Raw genomic sequence first — 10,280 nt, 5'->3', positions numbered from 1 at the left:
TCTCTTCCTGATGTGGGTGGATTCTTTCTTGGTTAGCGACCCAAACCAGTCTTCTGTTTCCCTCTCACACGGGCTGGGTGGAGAAAGGATACAGCATTATACAAGTCATATTTCACACAAAAAGGTGCACATAGGCAGTATACAGATTTGTGAAAAATAAGATAACAAAAATAAAAATAACAGATAACAAATAACTTCCCATCTACACACATGTTAATTGCTATCAAATGTTGTGAAAAAACAAGATTAAAAGCCATGTATTTTTCAATTAGAATGTGTATAAAAGCTGTGCAATTCTTGTATAAATTGAGATAGCTACTTGTGATTGCAAATTAGTGCACATAGTTTATACGTGACAGCTTTTGCAGGAGTTTAATGATGTGCTACACTGCTTTTACACAGCTTTCAAGCACGATTTACACATGATTTACATAACTTTTGCATATGAAATAAACAAGTTAAAACCGTATGGAAACAGGTGGAAAGCTAAATCGAGATCTGTACTGTACATGGTGTTACAGCATCATTCTGCAGGAAACAGCGCCTCACCTCCATTTCACAATGAGCTGCAGCTTGAGGGTTCCCGGATCGTTGACATTGATAGTTAGAACCTGCGGGACAGGGTTGTAGAAACCTTTGGTCTCACAGGTCATGTTACCGATCACCACCGATCTCCCCAACGTCTTTACTTCAGACACCTACAAGGAGAAACAAGGTATTTTTTTCAAACAATTTCATCAGGTTGGTAGAACATAGGATATTGCCACCTACATCGTGGAACTGGCAAATTCATTTGCAAATCCTTTGAGAAATAATTCTTTGAGAAATACTTCAATGAACACTTACCTTAAAGTTGAGCATGTCTGCTATGAGAGGTTGGAACACCACCTCCTGATTGTCCCAGACCTGCGTCAGGTCCCGTTCTACCCGTCCACGTAACCTCCACTTCTGAGGCCCGTATCGCACCAGTAGGTCGTACACGTCGCCTGGACACAGCCGTGCAAACCCTGCCATACCTGCAGGAAAAAAGGGAAGTGATCTTGATGCAGTTTTAGCTCACTGAACAGCTATTCCTCCACTAGTCTAACAGATGCCATGCACAGTATTTACAGGTTTATTGTACTGGGGAAATTTCCCAGAACACAGAACAATGAACCATGGAACACAGCTTAGTGTCCTGGTACCAAATAAAGGGACTCCTCATGTAGCTTGTTTTGGGGCTATTTTAATTTAAAGGCTTATAGTATGAAATGATGATGAAAATGTGATAAGAAATAGCAGTAAATGTCCATATCAGACATAAAGTTCTTATTTTGCCACACTGAAATTGCATTGGAAGCCTTTAAGACAAAAAATGGAATTCTTTACTAGAATGTATGTCATCTAGAAAACAATACAAACCTTTTATTCTCATCTGGAAACTACCCAACATCTGCTCTAGTTCACCCTCTATTATACACATTGTCTGGAGGAAAAGAGAAAACAAACAATTCATTACAGTATTTTCTCTACTCTACAGTTTCACATTTCCTGCATATCTCAATACTGCTAACATCAAAAGATTAATTAATATTTCAAAAAATCTACATGTATCTGTAAGTTTTTAGTCTTTAGAGAAGCAAGGAAATACAAAACTCGAGTTACAGACTGGTGTAGCTTACAGTTCCATGTGAACAAATCCCCCTGTACAGCTGAACAGATGGGGAGGACAGTTTCTTCACCTACAAGTCTATACTTCTTTGATGTCATAAATTATAGTTAATTTTATCATTGCAAATTCTCAATTCTAATTTGATATATGCAACAGAGGGGCCATAAATCATGATATCAATGTCCCAAATGGCCAGACATTGTTTGCTCATGATGTGGGTAAAATGAAAATTCAAGTTCATTAAACCGCGCCTCCTATGCAAACCAGATGTTGTATTCTCACTACAGTTGTAGCACTTGCATACACCACCTGGGCTGACTAGCTCAGAGTTGAGCAATCTTGTCAAAAGTTCCTCCCTGCTGACTTCTTAATTGCATCACCAATATGCCTTTCTGGCAGTGCACAAAGAGGTCTCACCAAATTTAGTACCGGTACCGCCCTCCCACTCCAGAAGCCTCTAGTTTGGCAATGCTCCCAGAAGTATATCAGATTGTGATGTAGTGGCTTCATAGAGCTTAATGACAGAAATATAGATTTCTTTCAAGTCAATACTTTTAGACCTTTATCAAAGTTTTAATCTCATCCGTTATTAGCAAAGGGGCAGATGGTCTTTTTAAAACTTCACAGTATCATTGTACATTTTGTACATCCACTTACACAGTGTAGGACTCCATCATAGTGGCTTTCAGAATTTTAAGAGACTAATTCTTGGTATAGGCAGCATGAATGGGAACAGCAGGACAATGAAATTGCTGACATTTTGGCACAAACACAACCTGGACATTGAAGTATCTACGTCACCATCAAGAAGGTAAAAAAGGTAAAGGTAAGTCCCATAGCATTTTTGAGGCTGTGAGGCAGTGGGTTGTTAATCCACTATACTATGTCTAGGGCATGGTATTAGAAGAAGGGCCCATGATCCCTCCCCTTCCACTGCCTTTTACCTCCCCAACCAATGTCAGGTACAAATTTAACACATAGGTGTGGTGAGGAAAGTGCCTGTTCCAAGGACACAGGGTCTAGCTGGGAATGCACGGAATCGAACCCGTGACCTCTCAAAAACCTTAGCCATGCACTTGGCCATCCAATGTTACATCAAGAAGTCAGGATTCTGAAGTGTGTTATCTTAATCTTAGTCTAGATGTGTGAGTCCTGTGTACAGACATTCCTATCCCTCCATGTACCTGTGAGCACTCCTTGAAGCCAGACTTGACCTCTGACAGGCTCTCCTGGGAGTGTCTGCTGAAGGACTGCGAGTGTCTGGACCTGTTGTAGGCATTCACCATGTTTCTGGCTCCTGGGTGGGGAGGGGGGCAGAGGTTAGAATGTATCCTTTAAACAGTCAGTGTAGTCATTATAGTGGGAGGGAATCACATGTACACATGAAGTTACAACTTTGAGGGTAACACATAAATGGCATAGTAGTAAATTTAGCAGTACTATGCAGCAGAATTCTTGCATATGTGAGGCAGATGTTTGCTGTCATGTTCAATGTTACAGTAATAGTATTCAATTCCCAAGAATTCTGCCTGTAAAGTAGGTCTGACAACCGCATTTTCTTCTTACAATGGACTAATCTCTCACTTTGTTTGATGACTTCATGCACAAAACATCTATATGAGATCTTCAAAGTTTTGAAACACTAATTTCTGTTTATTTATTTGACTTCACAGATTCAAAGTGAACAATGTTGATGAATTACTTATCACACATGTACTACGTATACCCACCTTCCCTGAGTCTCTGATGGAGATTGTAAGCTTCTGCAAGTTCCTCTACCTGGGGAAAATAAAACAGTGTCAGCTGCCTCTCTAAATTGTTACAGTAGTACATGAAAGATTTATCACAACTATATATCTATGGATTTGAGTGGACTTAAGCCATTTTTTAAATCTGCAGTGTATGATGTATATCTTGTTCTATTTTATTGTTCTATTATCCTCATGACCCCAATGAAAAGTGGCCAGTAGTCCAGTTAGAGTATTTCATGAATAAATGGGATGTACAATGTACTATCAAATTTTGTACGTGCAACGATGGCAGGTCCAGTTATTTAAAAGTCACCTAACAACACTAGCATAAAGAGGGCTACTTGCACATTATTTGGCCAGAACTCACTTTTGCGAACAGACTCTTTTACATGTACTTTATTCATTTATCTTCTACAATAATTAATCTAAATGTGTAATATTGAGGTCAAAACTACTTAACAATACTCCAATATATTGGATATTCTGGGAAAGTACACTGTATATTGATTACATTAAGTATTCTGGGGAAAAATGACCTTACCTTTGTGTGATGATATTCTAGTCTTCTGATATATCTCTCTGTGGCTTTGGTTTGCTTGAAAGTGCAAGGAGAGGTTTTGAAAGTCAGATTTTTCCCTTTGATGTTTTACTACAATATACAAACTCAGAGTGACAGACAGCAACAATGAGTCAGACATAACAGTTAATCAATGCAATTATTGTTAGCATTTGTTGTATTTATTGCATTGTTTGTTAAAACACAAAAACCATGCAGAAAAATTAGACGTCAAAATCAAATGTGAGATACAGAAGCATTGCAAACTAAAGATTCTGATCCATTTACTTCTGATGAATTCTAGCAAAGTGCAATAAGTATCAATCATTGAAATGCTTTAAGGGGGTGAGTAGAACTTTTACATGTATATTGCAACATTTCAGAAATAAGATTAATCAACAGTTTCCACAGCCTCTAGGCAAGTGATTAGGAAAGGCAGCATGTTGGCAGAAGGTACTGTGCCTGCAAGTAGGCAAAATTCTGATGCAATGTCGACCAAATATCCAATGAAAACTGTGAAAAGTCTGTGTTTTATCAAACTAAGAAATCTGGGTCGCACGCAGTTGCAGTACGTTCTGTTGACATGCTGGAAGGAAGAGTCAGGGTTATCAACTCAAAGGTAGGGGAACAAGGAAAGAGCAGGTTTGGCACAAACCTTATCTAAGTCATAGAAGAACCCCTGGTTTCAGCAGCAGAGACAGGAGAGGGGAGATGAAGAGAGATAATCACAGTTCAAATCATGCATAAATCATTGTGCTTGTGACCTAGAGAATAAGCAAGGCTATATAGTAAATACAAATAGAGACAGAGTATTGTTCTACCTTAGTTATATGCATGAAACATTCCTGTAACTACAATGTACATGAACATGATTTATATTATTCCTGTAACCACGTTGTACATTGTACATTTCTCATATATTATATATATAATATCAAATTAAAAAATATACACGTCATGTATAAAAAAAACTGGGTATCATAAATTAAAGTAGCCACAAGTCCATTTTAAGAAAAATTGTATTGTGGCCTTAAACACCATGTAGACTTAATACACATATATGCAAAGCTTTTCCATGCTACAGAGCTTTTGCGCGAGAAACAAACTGAGTTAAACCTCTGTGTAAAATGTGTGGGAAGGGAAGCTGATCAAGGTCTGTACTGTAGATCTAAGCTAATGGGACACGGCCACAAAACACAGGGATCCTTTTTATTCATCAAGCTTTGAGACTCAAGATCAGATTCAACAGTATTCTTCCCACCGCCAACGGCAAAAGGATTTTACGACAAGCCTTTGTGATCCACCCAGGCAATCTCCGACAATCCTCCAACCTGCTCAACTGACGTTATCTAGAGGCAGGCTCACCGGTGTAGGATGGAGGAAATCAATACAGCTTTGACGAACTGGTACATAAGTCATGTCGACAACACCTAAAAATGTCTGCCTATGGCTCCTCTGGGATGAAGCTGGGTAAAGTAGCTGGGATTGGACATTGATTTTTGGGCAGGCCTTGGGAGCGTGGTGAAATGAGCGGGGAATAATGTGAGGATGGATGATCAGGTCCATTACGAGCATTGGTTGCTAATGATGACCAACTGTGGGAAGGATGTAGGATATTGATAAAACATGGGGTGAAATCAGGGCTTGTCATATTTGATGGATGTGCTGTTATGTGTACATGGGAGGTGTGAGTGTGTCACACAAGACATCTGGATAGGGACAGAGAGAGAGAGAGAGAGTCTGTGTGTTTGTGTGTGTACGCATTGTATGACAAATATATAATTAATGATTGTGTATTGTACAAATGTGTGAGTGCTGTTTGTGTGGGTATTGTATCTGTGTATTGAATATGTGTGTATTGCATTTTTGTGTATTGTATATGTGAGTTTGTTGTTTGTATATGTATTGTTTGTGTGTATTGAATATGTGTGAGAGAACTTAGTAAAAGTAAAAATGGTGCTACTACATGTAGGAACATTTTTTGATGAACTGAAAGGCAAAGAAATGGTAGTGCAGGTAAAACCTGTCTGGTGCAGGTAATCTTGAATGTTGCCTGCACCAGTGCAGGATTTCGAGCCCTAAAGACCTGTGTTATGATATTACATCTGTTTAATAATAATTATTTCTGATTATGTCCATCTAGATCTAAGGCAACATTGTAGATTGGCTTGTCACTGAAGCACTTTTCCATCCTTGTTCGACTGATTGTGTGAAGTGATTCAGATGATTACTGACATGGGGAGAGGAGTGCCCTGGGTTATAGGTCAGTGGGTACTGATTGAGGAGCAGTGTTAGATAATGCATAATTCTGTTCATGTACATGTTTTGTCAGATGAAAATGCATGGTGGCATGATGTATGTGTGTGAAACAAAAGTCAACCTCCCTGTACATATACAGTTTGGCACTTTACAACACATATACTCATGCTTTGAATGTTTGAATGCTTTGAATAACAATCCATCTCCTTTCTCATATTAAAAAAAAATGTATGCCAAAACATGTAGATGTAACGTTATCAACATGTCATGTTGTGTCATACGGACTTAACAAGACTTTATGCCTAAAGTCTTTGCCAAAGGTATGTAGCATGTCTTTTGGTGTTAAGACCACAGGAAGAGTAGCTTAGTTTTGTAACCTATAGTAAACTCAATTTATACCAAATGTTCTCTTTTGGTTTTGGCATTTCACATTAAAGTGTGAGTTAAAGGAGAGGAAACTTACAGTGCAGGAGTTGTTCCTTGTCAGTGTGTCGGTGTCCCCCTTGTGAGCCTTCAGGTCAGCAAGTTCTGTCCGCTGGCTTTCTATCAAGTCACTGGAGAGAAGAACAGAAATACCTGTCACGAAAACCCTGTTCAAAATCTGGGAAAAATTCATAGCCAAATAAATAGTAGGGATGTACATCTATACTTCTGAATGTAGCACCACATACTGACACACAGTTCATCAAAAGGGACTTTGCATTCAATGCCAATGCTCCAATAGTGGTATCGATTTTTATTCCAGTGGGGCAGGCCTGAAAGAAGGGTCAGCAATCCGTAAGTGGCCAACATTCAACGGACTCATTATCTGGAAAAATGGGCAAATCATCAACATGAAGTGAGCAAACAGAGCTCTGTGCAGGTTAGTGCACTGGCAAATTGGAGCTGTGAAGGTATTTCTGATGTGCACCAGTGCAGGTATGAAGAAAGCAGCCCTGGACTAGCTACTATGTGTACATCTAAAGCATTTTCATTTGACTTTGCCAGTTTTGATCTCCTAGCTATTACACTACATGTATTGAACTTCGCCTCATCAATAATTGGTCCATCCTCCTTTCATTTAAATTCCTCTTCCTCTCCTTCTTAATTGACCAAAAAGCCTTCCGTTGCAAATTCAAATATTTTGAATACAACACGGTCTCATACAATTACGAACTTTTCTCAGCACTTCAGAATATTTTGGGACATCCATAAATAACTTATGTGGCCATGATCTGTCATTTACCCAATTTTAAAGGAACATGTTGACACTGAGAGATGACCATGCCCATGATGTCAATCCCCATGCATGTCATATCGGCTCCAACCCGGCACAGTTCAAACAACCGATTCTCTGAACTGCTGCAGGGAAATTGTTCGGAAATGAGAACATATTGGATCGTGGTGATGCCCAATGTACCGTGCCCTTGTGCCAACCCTCCAGTGATAAAAGCCTCCCCTTTATTGCACTGTTTGGTTGGAATGTCTGGTCTGTGAAACATCCTGTGGATTCCTGCCAAGTGGCAGGGAGTCAGGATGACTGTAGGAACAGGTATGTTCACAATGTTCAACTGGTTGGGTCGGTCAAAATGTCATGACATTACATCACTGGCTATTTCATCACAGGATTGAGCCAAGTGAAAAAAGGGGAAAACAATGACCCACTGAGCACTAACCCTTCCTAATGTTAACTCTCACAGTTCTGTTGTGTACCCTAAGACCCACATTTAAAAAAGATCTACTAGTACAAATGCATCAGTAATCCCTGAGGTAAGAACACTTCAGATATCCAGGTGTTCATGACATTCTTGAGAAGGCCTTGATAATTCACTGGTCTTGGGGAATTATGAGAGTCGACATTATATATAACCCAGTTGTGCAGCCAACTGCTGTATTTGTGGCAAGGGTCAATGTTCTTGCAATAAAACACCTTGTCCAGCTCTTTGTTAAAACCATGCAAGTGAGAAATAAATTTTTTTTCAAGCACAGAAAAATATAAGGAGCAGGTCTAGAAATTGGACCCAAATTTTTGACAATACAATGAGCAATGTGACTTGGTGAGCAGTGGATCATAGGTTGCAGAAAGCCAGTGGCACCCCCTGTTTATATAATGTGATGTCACAGAAGCTGTGGATTGCTTATTCCTTGAATAAGACTGCTCCTTAGTACGCATGTTTACCTTAAACCTCTTTTCAAGCTTGTGAAGATCTCGTTGACTCTGTTAGGCCGGGGCACCTTGGGCCGCCGGTGGCTGGGGCTCTTGAAGTTGAAGACCTTGGCTTCTGTCCGCTTGTTCATACCTGCAACTGCATACCACACAAACAAGTCAAACATATTTTCATCCTTCAGTATTGTACATGTATCATTATCTTCAACAATGGAGTTGTCTTTCTGCTAGCATTTGTTTGTTTGTTTGTTGGTTAATGCACATGATGATGTAAAATGTTGTTCATGTATTCAGATTACTTTTTGGCACATACATTTTCCTTGATGGTAAAATTTTGGTGCACAGAAAAAAAATTAGGATGCGCAACATGACAATTCTGAAGCTACATTGTAACTTCAAAATTCTAAACATGCAAGTAATAAAACAAAGTTTACAGTAAGGTCTCTTTATTTCTTGAATGAGAAGAATATGCCGGGCACACTGAAACATGCCAGTAGGTGATTATATTTGTCAAACACACAAGTTGGAGTTCCTGGGCATGAGCTGTACCTGGGCTACCGAAGCTGGACACCCGTTGGGACATGAAGGGGTTCTGCTCATGTTTGAACCCGCCGAATGAGTGGCTCCGCTGGACGGGGTTCCCATTCTGGCCATGGTTGTTGGTCACGCGCTCCGTCAGGGACATCTTTAACTGCGTCGTCTAACTACCCTGCACAAACAACAGGAATAAACAAATTGATTAGCATTCTCAGAAATAATGAAACATAATTTCATCAGGTCAGCAAGAGCTACATATAAGAACATTCTTCATTCAACAACAGTAAGCTTTAAGTTTAACAATTCTTCAACATATTGATTTGTTTGAACAGCACAACGAGACAAAGAAAAAAAATTGGTACCCTAATCAAGTAATAAAGATCACAAGTCATTTTCTATGAAAATTATGCCAGGAAATTTGTGTGGTGGTCTTATATATGTGTATTATGTATTTACATGTATACCACGCACCTGGCAACATTTTGTAATAGTTGATATTGTGTTATTATCATGATTCCAATTACACACAATGCCAAAAACTGTATCACAAATGATTTGTATTCCCTTCTTGTGCAAAGACATGTACACACAAGTATTATATAATGAAAATCAAAAGAAATTTCCATCAAAGTGAGTCTGGCATGGTTTTTTATGCCAGGCCCCGGGGAAGATGGGAGACAGATTAATCAGACTTCATGACCGCCAGAAGTCGTAAAGGTGGGCCAGCTTGGCTCATATTTGTCTTATTGCAATAATCCTGATGACCTACACAATGCCATGTCTTTCTTTTATGAGCACTGAAGTCATTACTGTGACTTACATTGTGATAAAACTAAAAAGAAACAAGAAGCCATAGGCGACAATTCTCCGTGAAGTATTATATATTGCAACAAAAAGAAGTAGCCATTGGCGACAATTCTCTGTGAAGAAAATAAATTGAACAAAGAAAAATTGTTTAAACGCGCGTTGGCTCAGTCATCTTAAGTCGCAACAACCAATCAGAGATGCGAAATGCCGACACGTGACGCGGGATTTGGGGAAGGGCGCGCGATGCCCGAAATATTTTTGCGTCAATATTCAGCGCCGTGTTTCAAGAGATTAATACCGAGAAACAAATTCTTTTCTTGTTTTGAACGCATAAACATGCATTTACGCTAATCTAGTATGATTCAGGGTTACTTTTTTTTACCTGCCATGGCCAGATTATCTAAAGATGTGTGTATTGTGTGTACAATCTACAGAAAGAGAAATGTACATCAGGTCCGATCATCCGATTTTCACGTTTCGGTTTTTTGGACTCGGTTCATGAACGTATTTTGGTTTGGCTCCTGGAATGTGCGAAAAAAATGACTCCCGGGACTGTCTACAGGGAACACTCGC

The 10,280-nt window shown here is 39.3% G+C and overlaps 1 protein-coding gene across 17 annotated transcripts in view; it reads right to left on the bottom strand.

The window, feature by feature from the left end:
• LOC109464392 (protein FAM65B-like) overlaps positions 1-10,280 on the bottom strand; it is a 47,225-nt gene that overhangs the window by 14,218 nt on the left and 22,727 nt on the right. For 14 of the 17 annotated variants that reach the window (XR_002139885.1, XM_019761345.1, XM_019761343.1 and 11 more), the window contains exons 2-12: positions 8,913-9,072; positions 8,376-8,502; positions 6,681-6,771; positions 4,614-4,637; positions 3,944-3,997; positions 3,382-3,430; positions 2,836-2,948; positions 1,402-1,465; positions 847-1,016; positions 550-698; positions 13-73 (exon numbers count right to left, since the gene is read on the bottom strand). Coding sequence is in view for 16 of the 17 variants with exons in the window: in XM_019761345.1 (XP_019616904.1) it covers positions 13-73; positions 550-698; positions 847-1,016; positions 1,402-1,465; positions 2,836-2,948; positions 3,382-3,430; positions 3,944-3,997; positions 4,614-4,637; positions 6,681-6,771; positions 8,376-8,502; positions 8,913-9,048 (1,038 nt within the window). In the remaining variant the exon portion in view is untranslated. The remainder of the gene's footprint in view (positions 1-12; positions 74-549; positions 699-846; positions 1,017-1,401; positions 1,466-2,835; positions 2,949-3,381; positions 3,431-3,943; positions 3,998-4,613; positions 4,638-6,680; positions 6,772-8,375; positions 8,503-8,912; positions 9,073-10,280) is intronic. The other 3 variants (XM_019761352.1, XM_019761353.1, XM_019761360.1) reach the window with 2 other exon arrangements.

The sequence above is a fragment of the Branchiostoma belcheri genome, unplaced genomic scaffold (genome assembly GCF_001625305.1).
Source record: "Branchiostoma belcheri isolate BF01 breed outbred unplaced genomic scaffold, Haploidv18h27 scaffold138, whole genome shotgun sequence".
Taxonomy (NCBI): domain Eukaryota; kingdom Metazoa; phylum Chordata; class Leptocardii; order Amphioxiformes; family Branchiostomatidae; genus Branchiostoma; species Branchiostoma belcheri.
This window is presented reverse-complemented; position numbering and strand designations above follow the sequence as displayed.